Source organism: Rana temporaria, chromosome 10, assembly GCF_905171775.1.
Source record: "Rana temporaria chromosome 10, aRanTem1.1, whole genome shotgun sequence".
Taxonomy (NCBI): Eukaryota; Metazoa; Chordata; class Amphibia; order Anura; family Ranidae; genus Rana; species Rana temporaria.
The window spans coordinates 67,435,535-67,460,183 of record NC_053498.1 but is presented as its reverse complement, the minus strand read 5'-3'; the positions used below and the strand labels follow the sequence as shown (position 1 = coordinate 67,460,183).

Here is a 24,649-nt window from a genome sequence, read left to right as displayed (position 1 = left end):
GGATGAACTAAGACTGCCATGGGTTTGTTTAAACAGTCATAGTGTGACAAGAGCATATGTGGTTCAGTCGATCATACTGTATGATTGGTTCTGAAAAATAGTGTAAATCAACATGAATATGTTTCTTTCAGAAATAAAATATTTAGGAAAGCCCAATATAAATTAATGTTCTTTTGCAAAATTAAAATGGTTATGATTGAAAGTATAGTAAGAAGAGAAATACAGTAATCTGGTAAGATTGTTGCTTTTACAAAATGTAATTTAGTAATAGGATAAAGAGGGTTCAAATAAGAATGTAGATTGGATTAATTATATTTACTATAACCAACAGAGGTTTGTTAACTAAACAGGGATGCACTTCAAGGTTTATCTGAACAACTAGAGGCCACTTCACAAATTACTTTGTAAAATCGAGATGATTTTAGCTAACAAGGGGGGTGTATTTAGAATGTTACCTGGGGACAGTATTTTGGGTGATAACACATTTGTACTCAGGAATATCAATTTTGTTTCTGCTTATATTGGTTACGATAATGGTTTGTTGCATTGACCGTATCCTCCATTACAGTCCTTACCTGTTAAAAAAAACACATACAACATTCTCAAGTGAGGGAAAGAATAGTGTTTGACCGCATCCTGGTGTTTCGTTGGTAAAGGACTATGGATAAGCCCTGTCTGGACGCTATGCGAAACACAAAAGAGTTGCTGCTAGGGAGGCCAAGCACAGGGACATAGAGAGCATAGGGACAGTACTGATAAAATAGTCATTTTAAGGGGGGACTGTGATGGAGTTAAGTTAAGGTAAAAATGTTCCAATTATCTTCTTGTATCCTGTAAAATGTTAAGAATCTTCTTTTCCTGTACCAAAATGTGAATTACCTTTTTTAAATATTTAGGCATTAATCTGAATTTGTATATATTTGAAAAAAAAAATTCTCTGCAATACACAAGAGTTATTAAAAACTGCAAAATAAAAAATATAGAATGAATTTGTTATATGGAAAAAAAAAATTAACAATCTAACTAATGTGTTTACACACTTTCCATATGGACAGATAATTTTTTTAGGGCTGTGGAAATTAACTATTAATTCATCGATTAATCTTAAATTTTTTTGATCGATCAAAATTATTTTGATTGGTACTCACCTCTCCGCCGGCTTCCGGGCCTTCAGGGAGTTCCGTCGGAGATCCAGTGACGTCACGGACACCGGCCGGTCTTGCCGTGTCCATCTGAAGAGCTCCTTTGCTGTGCCTTCATATCTGCATGCTGGTGGGACCTTACTATCTGCCACATGCAAGGACTGTTACACTTCCCTCTATCAACCTGGGATTCTACAACTATCCACTGGGAGTTGTGATAGTTCCCTTCACGGGACATCTACATGCCGACGGACTGGTGTTAACCTCTCCTCATCTGGATTCAACAGTGGCATCGTTGTACACATTTTTATACCAGTATAATACGTAGCTGCATGTTTTTATGACTGCTTTTGCTACCATTTGATATTACTTGCACCATTTTTACAGTTTATGTAGCTACATCGATTTTATCTCCAGTGCAATATTTATTTTGTTACCTACTTGAAGACTATAAAAGTTTTAATGCTATTCCCATTGAGTGCTGCCTTTGTGTGTTTTTTGTATCCTGCTATCCATTTTTCCAGTGGTTGGTAGCTGCACTGGGAATCAGCCTGCAAGGAGGAGATCAGCTAAAAGTAGTTGGATCTGTATGTGTGTTATAATTAATCAAAATTAGTCGATTAATCGATTAAAAAAAAAAGATTAATCGAACACAAAAATTTTGATCAGTAACAGCCCTAAATTATTTTATTTTTAACGAAAAGGGCCTGAACCATGTTTTACAGTAAAACTTAAGTGCCACCACAACCACTATAACAACATATCATATATCTGACACCACATAGCTTAACACCAGAATTTTTTTGGATATAATAACCAGTTACTCCAGTGGGGAAACACTCCTGTTTTTCATATTTAGAACTGCAGTATATAATATGGCCTGACACTTCAGTTTTCCTACCATGTTTTTGTTCCTTTGGAGAGATTTTCTATCACTTCCTGTTCTGACAAGACGTGCAATATGTTCATTATGATGGCTTACTAAAATATTTTTTTTTTTAATGCACAGTTTTTCCGCACACACATTATCATATCTAATTTTCAACAATTTTTGAGTTAAAAAAAAGTCAGTAAATATTCCATGTTATTGATAGCTGTGAGTTTCAAAAAATTGTTTATTTTGAAACAGGAGAATGGGTCATTGGAGTGATAAAATAATGATTTGTCAAAAAGGGATTTATTAAAAAGAAAAATATTTTAACAATTAGGTGATACGTCATTTAATGCAAAAATATAGTTCCACACTAAAGGATTTTTTAATGTTTGTAAATAGTAAAACATTTTAAGTGATAACTATTATGAGATACATTTATGAACAGATTTAAAATAACTTATCAGTGAAATCAGCTTAATTTGACAGTTTGATGAGTCTGAACACATTTTTTTTCCATGCCGATGTTTTTCAATCCATGACTTGTCACATACTTTATTTTGTATATTCTCACTGCTAGCTATTAAGATAATTTTGTGAATAATAATTTCACTACTTCCCTCAAAAAAAAATATAAACTGGACTGTTGTGTGTGTCTGTAACAGCATTATTTGAAGTAAATATAACACTTGTGAAAGTTTTCCTTATGTTCATTCAACCTTGAATATCTCTCCATGCTTGTGAAGTATTGACACTGTAGTTTGTATTGCATTTTCTGTGTGCTATGAAAAGCCAATAAATCCTGTTGAATGTGTATGCATTGTTTGGCAGTATCTGTGCTCATGTCAACCCACATGAGTTTATGCAACTGACGACGGCAATAAAGCTTGAAATGTATATTGTTAAAATTCTAAAACATATTTTATATAGCATTTTAAAGCAATGATACTCCTACAATATTGTATGTTATGTAACATCCCCTTGTATTTTACATGTAAATTACTACTATTATCCACTCTTATTCATACAATATTAACAATTTTGACTCTTTTAGCCATTATTTTTTAGTCACTATTCCAATCAACATCAATGCAGGGGTGTCCAACCTAAGACCCAATATGGCTATGAATGGGGCCCAACACAAAATCAAAAACTTAATTTAAAATGTTGATTTTTTGTAAAAATGCATTTACACTTAGCAAACACAAAGAAAACCTTGTCATTTTTTCTTTCCTGGAAACGTATACGTTTTATTTTTACAAAGAAAAATTTCCCACTCTTCACAATTATGCCTTATTCATGTTATCAGTTTTCTGCAGCACCTAAAGCAACTGTTCAAGGATGAAGCACACAAAAGGGCAAAATTAGAACCAAAATGACTGATGAGCACCTTCAGAATTCATTAGGAATTGCTACTGCATCCATCAAACCAGATATTAATGTGTTGGTTTATCAAAAGCATTGCACTAGTTTTATGTTGCCCTCTTTTACTTTTATAAAAAAAAAAAAAAAATATATATATATATATATATATATATATATATATATATATATATATATCTCAAATAGGTACATTATCTACGGTATATCAGTGCTCCTTAACATATGATCTACCTGACTTTTTCTGCTCATCAGCTATCCTTATTGTTAGTGTATGTTTATGTATGGCCCAAGACAATTCCTCTTTTTAAAATGTGTCTCAGGAAGGTCAAAAGGCTGGACACCTCTGACTTAGTGGGATCTGCATGTCAGCTTGTGGCTAGAAATATTTGCTTTATATCACCTGTATAAGTGGCTTGATCTTTCCATGTACAAGACCAGAAGCAAGGATTCAACATTTGCCAATTACGGCATAGGTGTTGGAGTTAATGATGTAGACGGAAAAAAAAAAAAAAACGGAACAGATGGTGGTGAAACTTTGAAAGCTTTGGCTTGAGATCAGGCAATGATGATAACGTGATAGACATGATATGGGATCACAGGAAGAAAAGAGTGTTATGGAAGGAGAGAAATCACAACTACAAATTATTTCAAATGCAAACCTATGCAGAGTCATTTATTTTCTTTGTGGCCCATTTTTGGCATTGGTGGCATTGCTGTTGCTTCTAACTATGTGGTTGTCATTTCAGGCTGCGGTAGCTTGGGAGTAATGGGAGGTAGAATCTCGCGCCAAAATTAAATAAAACAATCAAGGTGAATTGAATAAATAGCCTGAGCTGCTGTCCAAGTGATTACAATGAAATTGCAACAACAAGAATATGTGGAAAAGATGGACGCGCTAGGAAAAGTGATCAACTGAATTAACGAAATAAACAATTAATCAGCAAAACAATAATAATCAGCAATAATATTTAAACATACATAGGTGAAAAACGAATAAAATAAGTGAATGGTGAGGTATTGATAAGGAACATTAAATAAATAAAGATGGTGTCCATCAAAGTGCAAAGCTCCCTAATAAGGGAGATGACATTAACCAATAATGTGCAATAAAACAGTCCAAACGGTGAATATGCTTGCAAGATGTATCCATTTAATCTGTGCAGACTTCCACCTCCACCAGAAATAAAGGAAAACTTAATCACCGCAAACAAGTGCTCATGGATGGCACCTTACCGGAAGATGTTGACCTCTTTAACTAAAAAGAGGTCAAGTAAGCATGGGTTAAAACCATAGGATCCAGGCGAGGCTCCAGATAGCTCGATAACATCAGATTCTAGCAGACTTTCGGTTAAAGTAGATGGCGAGTCTGAATTGAAATACAGTTCAAACACTCCTGCATTGATAGCACAGCTCAATTACCACCCATGGAGGATTGTCCGTACGGACTATCCTCCATGGGTGGTAATTGAGCTATGCTATCAATGTAGGAGTGTTTGAACTGTATTTCAATTCAGACTCGCCATCTACTTTAAACGAAAGTCTGCTAGAATCTGATGTTATCGAGCTATCTGGAGCCTCTCCTGGATCCTATGGTTTTAACCCATGCTTACTTGACCTCTTTTTAGTTAAAGAGGTCAATATCTTCTAGTGTTGAATCTGATGTTATCGAGCTATCTGGAGCCTCGCCTGGATCCTATGGTTTTAACCCATGCTTACTTGACCTCTTTTTAGTTAAAGAGGTCAACATCTTCTGGTAAGGTGCCATCCATGAGCACTTGTTTGCGGTGATTAATTTTTCCTTTATTTCTGGTGGAGGTGGAAGTCTGCACAGATTAAGTGGATACATCTTGCAAGCATATTCACTGTTTGGACTGTTTTATTGCACATTATTGGTTAATGTCATCTCCCTTATTAGGGAGCTTTGCACTTTGATGGACACCATCTTTATTTATTTAATGTTCCTTATCAATACCTCACCATTCACTTATTTTATTCGTTTTTCACCTATGTATGTTTAAATATTATTGCTGATTATTATTGTTTTTCTGATTAATTGTTTATTTCGTTAATTCAGTTGATCACTTTTCCTACCGCGTCCGTCTTTTCCACAGCTTGGGAGTAATGGCAACATCACTGCTCTGGGTATTTTTCTCCACAATGCCAGAAGACCCCTCATTGCTGTGTGTAAATTAGGTAAAAAAAGATACCCTGTGCCCTTTCAGGCAAATATTTGGGAATTTCAACTTTATTCCAGCCATTGAAAAGTCAGCACATTGGAGGTAATTTACTAAAACTGTGCAGAGTGCAACTCTGCATAGAAACCTAGCAGCTTCCATTTTTTTTTGCCAAACCTTAAATCAGGAATGTCCAAACTTTTTTCAAAGAGGGCCAGATTTGATGAAGTGAACATGCTCGAGGGCCGACCATTTTGCCAGAAATTCGGTCTAAGTGTGTTCGTTCGAGCACTAATACACTGCCCAACAAGAATTCTCTTGCATTCGTGGCTGTGTGTGGTGAAGAGGTGAGCTCAGGCATATTATTTGGATATGTCGTATTTATTGGCGTATAAGAGGGAAGTTTCAGGAAAAAAATGTAACATTTTAAATAAAGAACTGTGAAGCAAAATAAGGTTCAGTTCCCCAATTGCCAGGAATGCAGCACCCACGATTGCTAGGAATGCAGCATACACCATTCCAGAAATGCAGCACCCATCATTGCCAGGAATGCAGCACCCATCATTGTCAGAAAAGCAGCACCCACCATTGCCAGGAATGCACTCAGTATTGCCGGGAATGCAGCACCTATCATTACCGGGAATGCACTCACCATTGCCAGGAATGCAGCACCTATCATTGCCGGGAATGCACTCCCCATTGCCAGGAATGCAGCACCTATCATTGCCAGAAATGCAGCACCTATCATTGCCAGGAATAATCAGTGTCCATCTGCAGCAAAGCCATGCCCAAGTGTCCATCTGCAGCCAGCCGTGTCCAAGTGTCCATCTGCAGCCAGCCGTGCCCAAGTGTTCATCTGCAGCCAGCCGTGCCCAAGTGTCCATCTGCAGCCAGCCGTGCCTTATTCATTTTAAATTTTGCCCCAAGATAGGAGCCAGATGTCCTGTGTATTCGGCTGTACTCGGCTTGTCTCGCAGTCCCGCCCCTTGGCCCGGCTTCTATGATGGACACAACTCACATCCAGTGGCCGGACTGGGCTTGACTATGAGCGGAGCCGAGTCTAGCCAAGTACACAGTACACTCGGCTCGGGCTATTACAACGGCGCTCGTTCACCTGACAGGCAGCGGGGATCGGCGTATAACACGCACAAAAGTGCATGTTATACGCCGACAAATATGGTATATATCTTTTGTGGCCCTGGCGCTGGAAGATAGTCAGGGGCACAAACGATATATATGTGTAGATAACCAGGTGGGCCGTTCAAAACTGGGCCGTGGGCCGGACTTTGGACATGACTGGCTTAAATGAAAAAGCCAAAATTAGAAGCTGATTGGCTACCACCAGATTCTGAGTGCACCAGTATTAGTAAATCTCCCCATAGTCATGTAGGAAAAACACAGTGCTCAAAACAATATCAAACCCTTGCAACTCCTCCTACTCTATATTGTTTTGGTTTCCATACCCAAACTACATTATTATAATATATACTGATGTATATATTTGTGTGTTTTTAAAATGTTAATATATTTTTAGTAAACATATTATTTTTATAAACAATTGCGTTATCATCACGGGATGCAAAATGTACCATGTTTCAATTCTACAGGTCCTGTGCTTTCAGAACATAAATGGTTTGGAGGGATTTTTTAATATACTCTTAACCACTTCCATACCGTGCCTATTCTGGCACTTCTCTCCTTCATGTAAAAATCATTTTTTTTGCTAAAAAATTACTCAGAACCCCCAAACATTATATACATTTTTTAGCAGACACCCTAGGGAATAAAGTGGCGGTCATTGCAACTTTTTATCTCGCACAATGTTTGCGCCTTTTTTTTTGTTTCATGAATTAAAAAATAACAATAATAACAGTAAAGTTAGCCCAATTTTTGTGTATAATGTGAAAGATGATGTTACGCTGAGTAAATAGATACCTAACTTGTCTCGCTTTAAAATTGCGCACACTCATGGAATGGCGTCAAACTTTGGTACTTAAAAATCTCCATTGGCGACACTTTAATTTAATAATTTTACAGGTTACCAGTTTAGAGTTACAGAGGAGGTCTAGTGCTAGAATTATTGCTCTCGCTCTAACGCACATGCGATACCTCACATGTGTGGTTTGAACGGCGTTTACATATGTAGGTGGGACTTATGTGCGCGTTCGCATATTTTTTTTATTTTACTTATTTTTTTTATTTTTGCACTTTTAAAAAATAAATAAAAAATGTGATCACTTTTATTCCTATTACAAGGAATGTAAACATCCCTTGTAATAAGAATAGTGTGTGACAAGTCCTCTTTAAGGAGAGAGGCGGGGTCAATAAGACCTCACATCTCTCCTCCAGGCTGGAAAGCATGAGATCGGGAAAACAAAATCACCGATCTCATGCTTTCAGCAGCGATTGCGGCTTTGTTTAGTTCCAGGTACACGAGCGTGACGTCATAATGTCGCGCCCGGGCCTCCGACTGTCATAGAGATGACCAATGACATCTGGTCACCGGTCATTTCTATGCTCTTCATTTGGCGGCGACCGATTCATTCTCCAGGCCTCCGATGGCACGGGAGAGCCCGGAAAAGCACTGGATGGCGGCGGGAGGGGGGATGTCCCCTCCTGCTGCCTGTAAGAACGATCAAGTGGTGGAACCGCTAATATGATCCTTCTTATGGTGCGCAGAATCGCCGTCTGAAAGAAAGGATATCTGAATGATGCCTGTAGCTACAGGCATCATTCAGATATGCCCCACTGAAGTCCAGGACGTCATATGACGTCCTATGGTACGGAAGTGGTTAAACTTGCAATGTTCATGTAAAAAAGAGCAACTAGGCCATAACTCAAACTAGGAAAAAGTGTCTAAAAAAATATTTTAGTTCCCACACTTGAGCAATACTTTTTAAATGCATTTTTGCACAGACAACACAAAATATCCTGCTTTTTTTTGTCACGATCCATAAATGTATGTAATTTTGAACCAAAAAAATAAAAATCTTATGGTGCTGGTTTTGCTTCTATTCATTTTAGCAACACAAAATATCTCTTAAACTGACATGTGCACAACATTTGGAGATAGGTATTGGTGCAATAGTATACTCAAGGGTGAATGTAGACCATGAAATAAGGCAAAGTTGTAGAAAATACGCTTCGACTTCGCAAATTGGCACCAAGCAAAATTAAACATACACATTGTAAAAATATCAAAGCTGAGATGTTGTATTTATCAACATTTTCAGTAGGCACGGTGTAATCAAAGAAAGTAAAAAAAGCAGCACACTTTGTCACAAGTTGGCTGAAATTACTCAAAATGCAACCCCATCCCCCCATCTGGGCCCATTCTGGCACTTCACTTTTACATGTAAAAATCATATTGTTTTGTTAGAAAATTACTCAGAACCCCCAAAAATTGTCTATGTTTTTTTTAGCAGAGACCCTAGGGAAAAAAATGGCAATGGTATTTGCGCAACAAAACACTAACATTAGCACAATTTTTTTTATAATGTGAAAGATGATGTTATGCAGAGTAAATAGTTACCTAACATGTCATGCATTAAAATTGAGCATGGAATGGCGCCAAACTTCGGTTCCTTAAAAACCTCTATAGATAGCGCTTTAAAAATATTGACAGGTTACATGTTTAGAGCAGCAGAGGAGTCTTGGGAAATAATTGTTGCTCTCACTCTAACATTCACAGCGATACCTCACATGTGTGGATTGAACGCCATTTACATGAGCACACAGGGATGGGGGCACTTTGCTTTTTATCTTCACATTCACATTTTTTTGCAGATGACTGGCCATTACAAGGTAGTTTAAAGGTAGACTGGCCCAGGTTAAAACTGCTACTCAGATTTGTAAATGCAGTCTCTCTCAAGCAAGAGAAAATGCCTTTCTTTTGTCTTTACCATAAAAGGCGCTTGTAGAGTCACAACCTGAGAAGGTATGGATCCCAATAAGTGCCAAATACACACTGGTGCCAAGAGTTGATGACACATTAGCTAAGTCAATGATCCATGTTTTGTTGCCAACCCCTGTGAAAAAATACACGCTGATAGACAGGCTACCTCATCCATCAGGTACAGAAACAACAGAGTCAACAGAGATAACTTGCCAAAGTGATGGTGAAAACACACCAAGTACAACAGCTGGTCCTCAAATACCAAATTCAATGGCCTCTATCAATACTACAGACAACACAAGGACACTTTAAAGTGCAGCATTGATATGAAAGATGCTTCTATCTGACTCTCCCGATATGACATGCCCATGGCCACCCATGTCAGATGATTTAAATGTGATTAAAGCAAAATCTGTTGTGCCACTTGAACTGTATAATCTGATTTTCTGAATTACTGGTGCAACTGAGGAACCAACACTGGCCCATTATGTTGATATTCCTGATGATTTGAACCTAAAGGTTCTATCAATTTGTCAAGACATTGTGTATCTTACATCTAAGGGTCAGAGGCAGACACCTAAATCATTGTGTCTTGGTCTAACTGTTTGCCATTTAACAGGTTCATCACAAATTGTGTCACTTCTAAATGTAATGAAGGGTTTACAAACTTTTATGCCACGTACACAAGATCGTAAATTCCAACAAGAAAACCAAGTTTTTTTTTCCGACTGAGTGTTGGCTCAAACTTGTGTTGCATACACATGGTCACACAAATGTTGTCTGAAATTCCAATCGTCAAGAATGCGGTGACGTACAACACTACAACAAGTCAGGAAAAATGAAGTTCAATGATTCCTAGCATGTGTCAAATTGATTCAGACGATCGCAATTTACAATAGGAATTTTTCCGATGGAAAAAAAGAGAATCTGCTCTTAATCTTTTGTTGGCGGAAATTCCGACAGCAAAAGTCCGATGAAGCATACACGCGGTCGGAATTTCCATCCAAAAGCTCACATCGGACTTTTCTTGTCGGAATTTATGATCGTGTGTACGCGGCATAAGTGAATTTGAAGATCTGACATGTGATCATGAGGAATGTGACACCAGGGTGGTTTTTCATGTAAAAAGTGGAGCTTCTGCTTGTCTATCTCCTCCCCCCTCCGGTGCCACATTTGGCACTTTTCAGGGGGAGGGGGAAACAGGTAGCTATTTTCTACAGTACTGTTCCCCACTTCCAAAGACCATGCCACCCATCGGAAGTTCGGTCCCACCACTGAGCCAATTAGAAAGTGCAAGCGCTCTTCGTGCATGCGCAGTAGGGAACCGCCTGTGCAGCCAAAAGGCTTCACTGCTGGTTTCCCTTGCCAGAAATGGCAGCGGCAGCACCCGACAGCTGATCTGAAAATCAGCTAGGGTGCGGACAAATAGCGGGAACCCTGGAAAGGTAAGTGTCCTAATATTAAAATAAAACAAATGCAGTATTTGTAGCTGCTGGCATCTAATTTTTCATGGGGGGGGGGGGGGGGGGCTGGAGCTTCTCTTTAAGTCTTCAGAAAGATTTACCATGTAGGTTGTGTTTTTTCACAGGGGTTGGCAACAAAACATGGATCATTGACTTAGCTAATGTGTCATCAGCTCTTGGCACCAGGGTGTGTTTGGCACATATTGGGATCCATACCTTCTCAGGTTGTGACTCTACAAGCACCTTGTATGGTAAAGACAAAAGAAAGACATTTTCTGTTGCTTGCGAGAAAGAAGAATACCTGACTGCATTTACAAATCTGAGTAGCGGTTTTAACCTGATCTGCAAAAAATGTGAACGATGCAAGATACAAAGCATTTTGCATGGCATTGTCAGCTTTGCCAGAACTTTCCATGCCTCCGACAAGTGACGCCCTTTACCAACACTGTAAAAAGGCAATTTACTGAGAAACCATAATACGACATTCTCTGAAAGGTATAATGTGTGCCATGTCACCTATTGGCAATGGATGGCACTTTGAGGATTGGAAGTTAACAGTGACCTGGATGACTAGAAATCCTGCCCCTGAAAGTGCGTTGCAGGTAGTCCATTGCATTTGCAAGCAAGGCAACTGTAAGGCCCCGTACACACGTCCGAGAAACTCGACGGGCAAAACACATCGTTTTGCTCGTCGAGTTCCTTGTGAAGCCGCCGAGGATCTCGGCGAGCCAACTTTTCCCATTGACTAACGAGAAAATAGAGAACATGTTCTCTTTTTGGCCCGACGAGATCCTCGTCGGTTTCCTCGGCAAAAAGTGTACACACGACCGGTTTTCTCGGCAGAATACGTCTCCCATCGTGTTTCTGGCTGAATTCTGTCGAGAAACGTGTGTACGGGGCCTGAGACTGAAAGATGTTTCTGTATGTCTGCAAGACTGTTTTGTACTGATTTATGTTGGTGCAAAAAATGTGCAAATCTTTCCCAAGAAAAATAGGAAAGGGCTACATTAGACGATGGCTCTGATGACAGTGATAGAGATGAAACTGTAATGAGTGAAGACACTGTTTCATATTTTAGAGTGATTTTTGAGCTGTAATGAATCTCTTGTACAATTGTAAATTTTTGCCATCATTTGGCATTGAGGGGGATGGGATTGCATTTTGAGTAATTTCAGCCAACTTGTGGCAAAGTGTGCTGCTTTTTTAACTTTCTTTGATTAAAATTCTGATGAATACAACATACAACGTTTATTTTGCTTGGTGGCAACCTGTGAAGTTAAAACGTATTTTCTACAACTTTGCCATATATCATGGTCTACATTCACTCTTGGGTATACTCGCACACAAAAGCGAGCACATGCGTACATCGGGCCCACATATGTAAATGACATTCAATCCACACATGTGAGGTTTCGCCGCTAATGTTAGAGTGAGAGCAACAATTCTATCTCAAGACCTCCTCTGTAACTCTAAACATGTAGAGCTAGATTCAGGTACAGCGGCATACCTTTTGGCCGGCGTAGCGCATCTCATATGCGCTACGCCGACGTAAAACAGGGAGCCCAGAGCCGTATTCTCAAAGATCCCGCAACGTACGTTATGCCGGCGTAGTGTAAATAGGCCAGCGTAAGCCCGCCTAATTCAAAATAGGCAGGTAGGGGGCGTGCTTCATTTAAATTAGCCGTGACCCCATGCAAAATGAATAGAAATAAAGTTACAAGCAAAACCAGCACCATGAGATTTACATTTTTTGGGTTCACAATTTCATATATTTATGGATCGTGACAAAAAAAAACTGCAGGGTATTTTGTGGAGAACTTTTAACATAAAGTCCATAAGGGTAAGGCACACACGAGCAAACATGTACGGTGAAACCGGTCCGTCGGACCGTTTTCACCGTACATGCCTGCCAGAGGGCTTCTGTACGATGGTTGTACTAACCATCGTACAGAAGTCCGCGCGTAAACAATACGCGGGGCGTGTCCGCGTCGTCGCCACGACGATGACGCGGCGGAGACGTGGGCGGGCCTGCCATTTAAAGGCTTCCACGCATGCGTCAAAGTCATTCGACGCATGCGAGGGACGGCGGGCGCTCGGACATGTACGGTAGGTCTGTACTGACGACCGTACATGTCCGAGCGGGCAGGATTCCAGCGGACGGTTTTAAAACACGTCCAGGAATATTTGCCTGCTGGGAAAAGGCCCGGCGGGCAAATGTTTGCTGGAATTCGGCCCGCTCGCGCCCACACACGACCGAACATGTATGCTGAAACTGGCCCGTGGACCAGTTTCAGCATACATGTTTGGTCGTGTGTCGTCTCAAGCTGGTTTACAATGCAAGTGTAATGTATATGAAACCAAGCTGCATTTGCCTATCAACACAAACCCAAAGCCTATCAACACAGGCCCTAAAAAAATATTTGTGAAATCATTACCCATGGCTAACTGTCAGGCAGGCAGCCACATACATAGGTGATATACATTTAATATGACTGTTGCATTTGCCCAATATCTCTGTGCAGTCAGTTTTATGATCTGGGAACCTCTGTCAGGCAGCACAGCCAAATCTTTTGCTTCCATAACTTGGTAGAGAGCATAGCCCAAGTTTACTAATCTTCCAGTCTGTTGTGCAAGGAATCATAGAAGATATAGAAACAAACTCAGGTATGTGTATTCCTTGCATTTAAAATACATACTTACTTATAATACATTTATACCTACAACATGCTCCTTAAAAATCTGTCTGAATTTCATGTTTAAAATTTCATATACAAAAACTAAAACAGCGTTGAAAATGTTTGAAAGGGTAAATATGGACCTGTTTATAAATTCTTTACTGTAGCCATAGAAATAAAGTTAAATAAAACATTTAAATGTTCTTTTTTTTGCCAAAGGCTAGACATGTTTTCATTTATTATAACGTGAATAAAATATTTACCTGACATTTGGACAAATGGAGTCTGGGAAACATTGGTACTGCCCTGTAAATGCAAGACATGGTTTAAACTTCAGTCAGCAGTAGATCATATTTATAAAATGATGCAATGTATCAACTCATTTTGAAATCTTAGACATCACAAAGATATATTTGAACCTTACATGCTTGAAAATAAACAGAAATATTGGAAAGAAATACCAACAAAGAGATATATAACTATACAGAGTTATATGGTAGTACCTTGAATAAAGAAGCAAAGAAAATATTTTTAATGCCGAAAAAAAATTGAGAATGCTCTTTCTCGACAAATATTTGCCTGTGCTTTGCCCATGCAAGGTAAAGTCATAGGTTAATTTGAAGTGAGCAATTCAACGTATTGCAGCTTTCTGTACCAGTGCTTAATAAATGTATTCACTGCAATCATTTTTTAAGCTTTTTTCCTATTTTTTTTCCTATTTTCTTTTTTTTTATATAAAAAAAATACCAAACTTTTTGAAAGACAAAACAGTATTTTCTCCTTTCTGTTATAAAAAAATATCTAACAGAATCATATTTTAAATGTCTTTATAAATTTAGGCCAAAATGTATTCTGCTATATGGTAAAAAAACAAACAAAAAAACCCTGATAAGTTTACATTAATTGGTTTGTGTGAAGGTTAGTGGGCCGGATTCAGATACAGTGCAGTATCTGTCGGCGCGGCGTAACGTATGACATATACGGTACGCCGCAAGTTCCTTATGCAGAAAGAACTTGCGCCCTTAGTTACGGCGACGTAACGTATGTGTGTCGGCGTAAGCCCACCTAATTCAAATGGGGATGATGTGGGCGTGTTTTATGTAAATTCACTGTGACCCCACGTATTTGACGCATGCGCCGTTTGTGAAAAAATCCCAGTGCGCATGCTCGAAATTACGCCGCAAGTCATCATTGCTTTAGATGTGAACTTAACTTACATACAGCCCTATTTGCGAATGACTTACGCAAACAATGTAACATTTTCAAAACTCGACGCGGGAACGACGTCCATACTTAACATTAGCTACGCCTCATATAGCAGGGGTAACTTTACGCCGAAAAAAGCCTAACGTAAACGGCGTAAAAAAAATGCGCCAGCCGCACGTACGTTTCTGAATCAACGTATCTATCTAATTAGCATATTCATTGCGTAACTATACGGAAGCACCACCTAGTGGCCAGAGCATATATGCAGCCTAAGATACGACGGTGTAGGACACTGTAAGACGCCGGTCGGATCTTAGGGAAATCTATGCGTAACTGATCTGAATCAGTCGCATAGTTACGACCAGGCACACTCAGAGATACAACGGCGTATCCGGAGATACGCCGTCGTATCTCCTTTCTGAATCCGGCCCAGTGTATCTACAAGAGATGATCTCAGCATTGATTTTAGAGAGAAGAAACAGCCAGATTGCTGTTCTGTGTTTGGTATTCTGTGTTCTGTGTGTTTGTAAACACAATTCTTTGCTGTGATTGACCATAGCTGATCAGCAGGTATACAGCCAAAATCATTAGCTGTAATCTATTGACAAACACATGCTGTGTCCAGTTACAGCACAGGTCAGCACTGAGCCCACACACACATGTACCCGAACACCATGCCTGGCAAATCTGAAGAAGAGGAGGAGTCCTGGAAATGCATCCTGTTACCCCACTTTTAAAGGAGACCAGCTGTCCTTGGGATTGAGCGAGCCGAGCAGGAGCAGCAGAGATTTCTGGCATCCAGCCCAGCTCTTCACCTGTCAGCTGGCCACACCATGATCCAGACACTGTGGCTGCTTATCCATCCTTTAATGTGACGGTTGTGTGTTGAGTGGGCTTTTTCTCGTGGACTACATGTGCCATTTCACATTTTATTTTGTGAGTATATAATGTGTTTTATTTAATAAATCTTGTTGATCCTTTTACTACAGCAGGTCTGCACTGTTTTCTCCCCTCCCTTGCTTTTGTCTTCACAGGTGGAGTTTCCTCTCCCTGATTACAGCAGTGCTCCTCCTAGTATAGTAGTTGTGTGTCTAGATTTTGGGCTACCCGCTGAGTAGTTCACAATTGTTATTGATTGTTTTATTAATATTTACATTTATAATTTGAGGTCATATTTATGTCATACATAGCTTTTTGGTTTGTTATGGTTAATTCAGAGTGTAGCACTGTCAGCAAAACACCATCACAGTAAGAGCCGGTTCACACTGGGGCGACTTGGGATCCGACTTGAAGTTGCCTCAAGTCGTCCCAAGTCGCGCTGTCGAGAAAAACAATGCAAGTGAATGGGAGCGGTGTTAATACATAGACATGTGCAGACTGGAATATTTTGATTCGTTTTTTCGTTTTCGTTTGGAAAATACATTTATTTAGTTACTCCCGAAAATCGTTTTGATTTATTTCGTTTTTCGCTGGGGAATAGCTTTCGTCCGAAAATCCAATAATACTTGGTTTCTGTCGAATGGTCAAAAGAATATTCGCCGGAACGTCAAATCTTTTTGGTTTCTGTTGAATGGTCAAAAGAATATTCGACGGAACGTCGAATCTTTACGTCGAATCGTACATTTCCGTTCGAATATTCTGCCTACAAGAATTCTAATGTTGTATGACTAGTAATAATGTCGAATCTATTCTCTATAATGTCGAATCTATTTTCTCATAAATCTAAATCTATTCTCTGTAATGTCGAATCTATTATTTCTATATTGTCGAATCTTTTCTCTATAATGTCAAATCTTTTCTCTATGATGTTGAATCTTTTCCCTATAATGTCCAATCTCTCTATATCAAATTTTTACCGCAACGAAAACGAAAATAAAGCATTTTTTATGTCGGATCTTTCGGTTTTCGTTTCTTGCACTTTCGTTATCGTTTGTTAAAACTTTAACGAAAAAAACAGATTTTTGGACGAAAATGCATTCTAACGAAAACAAATGCACATGTCTATTAATGCACACGACTCGAGTCGCTCCGACTTCAAAAGAAGTTCCTGTGCTACTTTAATCCGACTTGTAGGCTATTTGTACCCATTGATTTCAATGGAAGTCGCCTCCAAGTCTGATCCAAGTCTGATCACTGTCTTAACTGAAGCGACTTTCCAGGAAGATAACATACATTTCTCAGGCAAACCTCTCCCTCCCCCTCCCTCCCTCCCCCTCCCTCCCCTAGAGCTGAAAGGGAAACCCAGGAAATAAAACCAATACACCCCTTAGTAAAAGCACAACATACTACACACATAAACACTGGTTAGCCACCCATTTAACCCTTGGATCAACCTGGATGTTTAACCCCCTTCTCAAACAGGGTCATTGGCATAGCTGGAGTAAATATTTTTAGCACTGATCATCGTATTAGTGTCACTGCTTCCCACCGTGTCAAAAGTGTCAGTTAGTATCAGATCGTCTGCTGCAATATCGCAGTCCTGCTATATGTTGCTAATGGCCACCATTACTAGTATTGGCCTGGTCATGAATGGGGGAAAATCTTCAAGCGGTTTAAATAAATGAAGGACAGGGTTGTTCTGACCTGGTGTTACTCTGTTGAACTTTATTTTAAAGTTAAAAAAGGAGTGGGTGCACTTAAAACGAAAACTCATGGTGAGGAAGTGTCCATAATGGAGGAACACTGCTGGCAGTTCACCTGCAACACGGCCAGTGACATGGCTGTCATGCCACAATTGTGGTCTTCTCCCCAAGCTGGGTCAGGCTGTGGTGTTAATGGCTGGAGGTACTAGTATACTGCCCACCTACTGCTTACACTGCTTACTTCTACCTAGTTATGCTAATCATTTTATTAAAATTCCGAGCAAGCTTCACATTGTAGTAAGTGTCATACAATTATTGACCTGGTGAATTTTAATTGAATTTAATTGTGTATTCCTATCCTAATAGAATATGAAAAGACTTTGAAAGACTGCAGTGCAAACACATGCATGTGAACAGGTAACCTAGAAAGACTGTATATGTAAATTTCAAACCTAATATTCCTGAACAGATTACTGTACACCTTTATTATGAGTTTATAATGAGAATAGCAAAGTTAGATGGTCTGTTTCCACTACACCCACATTTTTCAAAATTGAAACTAGGCCAAAGGATAATCTCTATCAATCATGTATACAGCTGGTTTCACTAAAATAGAAGAAAACTAAAGTTTTTTTTTCTGGCCTGGCATTTTTCTAATATCAAAATATAGAAATAGTTGATAGATATGTATGAACTAGTTTTAAATGTCAACAAAATAAAAATCTTAAGCATTTAAATACATATTCCTTTCTTTATAGTTTGAGAAATAGCTCTTGCCTGCAGATATGAGAGAAGAGTCAGATCAGGAAATATTAATATGTTGTGTGCACCTCCATGAATGTGGTTGTGGCTGGGCCTGCTTAAGGGAAGGTTGTGTAAGCGCTTACCCCTGAAGGAGCCGCTGGTTGATTTGGGATCGGCCTATTAAGTTACCCTGGCGTTGTCTAGGGGTGTAGTTGTGAGAACAGAGATAGTGAGTGAAGGTCCAGACAGTGAATAAAGGGTTTTTCCATTGCTTTATTTTCCAGGCCAACACAGCCAACATCAACACAAAGGATAAAGGATAAAGTTGATGAATTAGAGAGAGAGGAAGAACCTTGCAGTATCAGGCCTGGATATTAAATGGAGCAATCAACACTGCTCTGTATAGTACCAATTTGTAACTCGTCGCCACTCCAACTGAGTGGGTAAAGTGCCCCCGGGCAGACCTGTTTCTATAAGCCTGGCAGCTGAGATGTCACTTAGGATTTCTGGGAGGAACAGGCCTGTCTATAGGCCTGGCTCTAGGGCCCCTATCACAGGTCAATTACAATAACTGAGTTAGGTAGACAAATGGAGCGAATCCTCCCAGTAGATTTCTGCATTGGTCACCAGATGACTGCAAACATACCTGTCAGTACTCTGGTCACCGGATCCCCAATTGGTTTGTTCAGGCTCTGTTGGACGACCTGCCTCCGGGTCCTCCTCAAACCGACTCCCCAATCGAACGGCACCCAGCCTGGCATCCTTTCAGTAGAACCGGGAGCCCAGTAAGTCACTGGGGTCCCCTTGTACCTCCGGATTAGGGTTTGTGTGGCCTGCAGTTTCGGGCAGGTGGGCCACGCCGGCGATGTCCATGGATGCGCGCACTCTGAAGGTGGATGCCGCACCTGGAACGGGCCCCCCAGGGAAAATTTTAGAACACATGACACCTGTCACAGATATACTCCTCTCCAGCACGCCCCGCGAGGGAAAAAGCTCCTCTGATTGGCTGCTGGAGAAACTTCCTCTGCCAGAACCCCTCTGGCGCCAACTGCTGGCAAGGGATGGTATTGCATCCCTGGACCACAGACTGACCCAGTGGACATTTCTGGTATGACAGAAGTTTCAAATTTTAAACAAATAGTGAATGGGAGCAAAGTAACTCTCCCATTCCCCACTAACTTTAGCATAGTGCCCATACTGAAAGTAAGGGGGCGCTACAGTTGATATTCCAAAAGTTATTTTCTTGGCTAATAATTATTTTCCCCAAGTGCTGCCATTCCTCACCACAAACATTGGTTATAAAGATCATTTGGTGTCTAGGTTTATTTTGCATGACCAGATGTCATCCATTGTTTGTAGATAGCTCAACTGGTGCCAATATGTACTTAAAGAAAGCCTGGAAAACTTTCTCACACCATTGTAATCAACAGACAGAATGAGAAGATGAATGAGCTAATTGTAAGTCAAAAGTAAGTTTACAGTATATACATCCCATGGCCTACTTAAATGCTCATCTGGCTAAGATGCTGCTGTTGTCCATTAATCAAGTAGAACCTATATTCTTTCACCAACTTATGGAGTGCACTACGCCATACTGAGAGGCCACAAATGTGCCTTTGGACTTCTGGCTTGGTCAGGCCACAGTCCACTAACTGCTGAGAGTGACTTTGGGTTTACATATTTGCCCAATATGTTGCAGTTTGTGCATATTCAGGCAGATCTGTAAATCCTGATTAACATTTGCACTTTCAAATGTATGTGGCAATTCAATTAGCTTATGATTTTGTTAGACTATCTTAATAACTAGGCATTAACTGGCATTTTTCTGCTTTCATCACATCAACTTCAAGAAGAACATGTTTACTTGCTGCCTAATATATCCCACTTACTTTCAAATGCAACTGTAACAAGATAATCAATGTTATTCCCTTTACCTCTCCGTGATCCTAATGTTTTGGCTGATCAGTGTATATACTCTTCCACAATTTCAAAAATTGCAGCAAACAACTGGTTAGATTGACCACAAGTTATGACATAGACTAGGTTCACACTTAAACAAATTGGATGCGGGGTTTCCCTGCATCCAATTTGCATGACAGGAGACGGTGACCGTTTCTCAATGGGGGGGGGGGTCCACATTCGAAAAGGGTCCTGCGCATCTTTGGCTCAGTTTTAAAGTACAGAAATGTCATCAGCACACCAAGAATTCCTTGCAATGTTCCCCACGCACACATTCAAGAAAACCAGCTGTTCCGTGATGCTAGGTAATTCCTTTCAGAGCCACCCTTTCAGAGCCACCCAGGGCCCTTTCGTCAGGCAAGTCACTCGCCTGATGAAGGGACCCTGTGTTACTCCGAAATGTTGCTGTATATTTATCATGTGTCCACAGAATAAAGCTTTGGACCCTTTCGAGGAATCCTTGGTGTGCTGATGACATTTCTTCACTTTGATTATCCACGGTTTCCAGCCTATGGTCATTACAGCACCCAGCATCACTGAATAGCCGGTTTTCTTGAATGTGTGCATGGGGAGCAATGTGTTAGGATTTGGCTCTGTTTCAGGTGCGAATTCAGGGACACGCAGCTGCATCAATGTGAACCCAGCCTTAAGCAAATCAATTTGCTCATCCATTATAACCTTTAATTATAAACATACACATAAATAGTATAACCCAGTGCTGTTTATTATTAGTAAGCCACAAACAATAAAACATGCAAACAACAAGAAGCGGTAACATCAAAAACATACACTTATTTATGATCATGAAACACAGGAGATGACGAATTATGCAGTTTTTGCATACTGTAAACAGAAAGTTCCTGCCACATGCAGCAGACAAATTCAGAGGTTAGGATTTGAATGAAATTTGCCCATCAGGGGTTTTCTGAAGAGCAGCAGCTGTCCATAAAGCAAAAAATCCTCTATAATAAAAGAGTTGCTTTAAAAGCAGAGTGTTTACCATATGGCAAAGTACAAGGGCTGATGAAAGATAAAGCAGGTTTTTTTGCAACAATACAACAGGCGTTTGGACAAGCATCCTTTTTCATCTCATTCATAAAGCTCCAAAGGCTTTACACTTACACATACAGATTTGTCTTTACAAACATGTAGGTATTTCATGGATTAGGATACCTCTAATTCCATTGCTTTAACAGGGTTTGTGTATTCTCAAAGCCAATAGCCAAAGAGCTAAAGTCTGCCTCAAAATATGTAAAAGAAAAAAAAAATTCCTGTGTTCAAATATATCCATCGCAAATACATTGACACGCAATGAGCAAAGCAATTTCAAAGATGTAAAATGAACATCCTTATTGTAAATAAGGCCGGCATTGCACAGAAGAGATTGCTACTTAGTGTGGCTTTTTGGTACAAATGTTTTAGTATAACTAAAGACAAAATATATTTTTAGTTTTTCAATAGTAGAGTAGAGAGGGCTTGGAACACCTGTCAGGTTTTTATTGCTACCTCTGCCCCCATCAGTTGGAGATTTGTCATGTTTACTTTTATCATTAGTGAAAGCAAAAGAAAATCCCAAATTTTGGGTTATCCCCAGAACAGTAATAGAGGGGAAATCTTCCAATAGTTACACTGGTGACCCTGGAAACACCCATGGATTTACACACAACCATTTTTCATGACGAGAAAAATGCAATTTTTTAAATTGGTCATTAAAAACGATCATGTGTAGGCTCCAGAGCATTTTTCTAGATGAGAAAAATGGGCATTAAAAATTTAGAACCTGCTCTATTTTTTCTCGACGTTTCTCACGTCGTCATTTTTCTCATCATGAAAAGTGGTCGTGTAAAGGCTTTAACGATGGGGAAAAAAATGTGCATGCTCAGAAGCAAGTTATGAGAAGGGAAATTTGTATAATCAGCCCAAAGGGTGGCGCCATTTGATTGGAACTTCCCCTTTATAGTGCCGTTGTACGTGTTGTAAGTCACCACGCTTTGCTCGAGCATTTTTTTTTCACGATCGTGTGTATGCAAGGCAGGCTTGACAAGAATCACGTCAAGAAAAACGTTGTTTTTTTACATGACATTAAAAACGGTTGTGTGTACGCGGTATTACTTCTTGTTGTGACTATGGCACAATAGGTGAAGGGTAGTCTCCCAAAGAATAAAGAATACATTGTGGGGGTTATGCCATTACCCTCTGCTGATACAGAACAATGATGTCTTGGCAATGAGTATTTACTCAGTACATAGTACACACACACACACACTAAATAATGAAATCCCCAAAATTTCCATTTTAACCACTTCAAGACCAAGTCTAATTCTGACACTTGTTGTTTACAAGGTAAAATATTTTTTTTGCTCGAAAATTACTCATAACACCCAGACATTATAACTAATTTTAGCAAATACCCTAAAGAATAACATGGCGGTCATTGCAATATTTTATGTCACACAGTGTTTGCACAGCGGCCTATCAAACACAATTTTTGGGGAAAAAATACACTTCACTGAATTAAAAATAAATAAACAGTAAAGCACAATTTTTTTGCATATCGTGAAAGATGATGTTACGTCAAGTAAATAGATACCTAACATGTTATGCTTTAAATTTGCACGCATTCGTGGAATGGCGACAAACTATGGTACTTAAAAATCTCCATAGGCGCCATTTGCATTTTTTTAAAGGTTACCAGTTTAGAGCTACAGAGGAGGTATTTTGCTAGAATTATTGCTCTCAATCTAATGATTGCGGTGATACCTCACATGTGTGATTTGAACACTGTTTGCATTTGCGGGCGGGACTTGTGTATGTTTTTTTTTTTGGTGCACAAGCACACGGAAATGCAATCCCACCAGGAAGCCCTCACTGCACACCGCCAATCATAGGCAGTGAGGCATTTCCTGGTCCACAGCTACACATACACACATTGCCTGATAGGCTGTGTGCAGTGACGGCTTCCTGGAGGTATTGCTCAGGTGGGTTGGGACTACGATCCGAACATGCTTGAGCCCATCCCTAGTCCTGAGTATGACGATACCACACCTGTGAGACTTTTTCCCATCACATTTTTGAAGGCCCTGGAGCACCAGGACACCCAGATATCAAGGATAACTTGCCACAAATGTGTGGCAGTGTTGAATTATAAGTCAGGTAACTTGCTGTACATTTTCACTGGTAAGTTGTACACTTGCAGAGCACTTGAAGCATAAATTCTAGTCAACATTTTTCCAATTTGTATCAAATTTGCGTGGCAAGACTCAGGCAAAAAGTTGCAGTAGTAAATCTACAGCAAGAGCTCTGCAAGTCACAGTGAACCCTGTGGACTATTGCACAACATAACTGAACCAGAACTTGCAGAATGTTTGCAAAGAAAGTTGAGTCATGCAATACAGTTTTTTTTCAACCCGATTATTGTTAAGCCGGCCTTGCCTACACATGATCGTGAAAAAAAAATGCTCTAGCAAAGCGCGGTGACGTACAACACGTACGACGGCACTATAAAGGGGAAAAACGGTTGTGTGTACGCGGCATTACACCCCAAAATACATTCTGCTACTCATCCTGAGTTTGGCGAAACCACATGTGTGAGAGGCCCAACATCCAAGTAGCACCTTCAGGCGTGCTAGGAGCATAAGCTAAACATCTAATTTCCTGACTGCCTATCACACTGCATGACCATCAGGTAGTGATGGGCTGCACGACAGGTAGTGATGAACTGCACGAAAAACAGGTAGTGATGGGCTGCATCACAGGTGATGAAGGGCTGCATGTCCAACAGGTACAGATGGGCTGCATAACTGATAGGTACTGCTGGGGCTACACAACTGACAGGTACTGACGGGCTGCACAACTGTTAGGTACTGATGGACTGCACAACTGGCAGGTACTGATGGGCTGCACAACAGGAACTCGGATGGGCTGCAGACAGGTACTCTGATGCTCTGATGGGCTACAGACAGGTACTCTTTATTACTGGGGCAATCAGGGCACAGTAATGTAAAGCGTTAACCTTTAACTCACTGTTCCCGTGATCTCCTCCTCACACTGGATCGGTGTGTGAGGAGGAGAACCCGGTAACAGTGAATTACTGGAGTTTGTTTACATTCGTGACCACCTGTGAATGGACACAGCCGGTCACATAGTAAAGAGACAATTTCATTGGCTCTTTACCCTTATCAGGAATGGGCTGTGTCCAAGGGACATGCCTCATCCCTGATCACCATCAGTTTGATCCTGGAATCTCAAGATGGGTTTTGAAGCTTCATAAAAATTCAAATAAAAATGCAAAAGTAAAAGGCTTAGATGCTGAAGGAGCGTGTCCTACAATAAAACATTTAGGATATCATGCTGCTGCAGGAGCTGAAGTGTAGATGTTCTAAAACCTGTCTTTACAAAAAATACTGCAATACAAGTACAAACAATCTTGAAACAGCAGAAATGGATTGACAGTAAGATAAATTCCTATAGAATATAACAGTAAAAGGGTTGTTATGTAGAGGAATCCAATGGGGAAGTGAGACTAGGCTCTCAGATCTTTAGTCTGTTTAGCGTA

General features: G+C 40.0%; 1 protein-coding gene across 1 annotated transcript in view; it reads right to left on the bottom strand.

Annotated features, from left to right (window-relative positions):
- The window catches only part of C10H11orf53 (chromosome 10 C11orf53 homolog), a 159,671-nt gene that overhangs the window by 14,405 nt on the left and 120,617 nt on the right, over window positions 1-24,649 (bottom strand). The window contains exon 3 of the mRNA XM_040325384.1: window positions 13,867-13,909. Within this exon, the coding sequence (XP_040181318.1) occupies window positions 13,867-13,909 (43 nt within the window). The remainder of the gene's footprint in view (window positions 1-13,866; window positions 13,910-24,649) is intronic.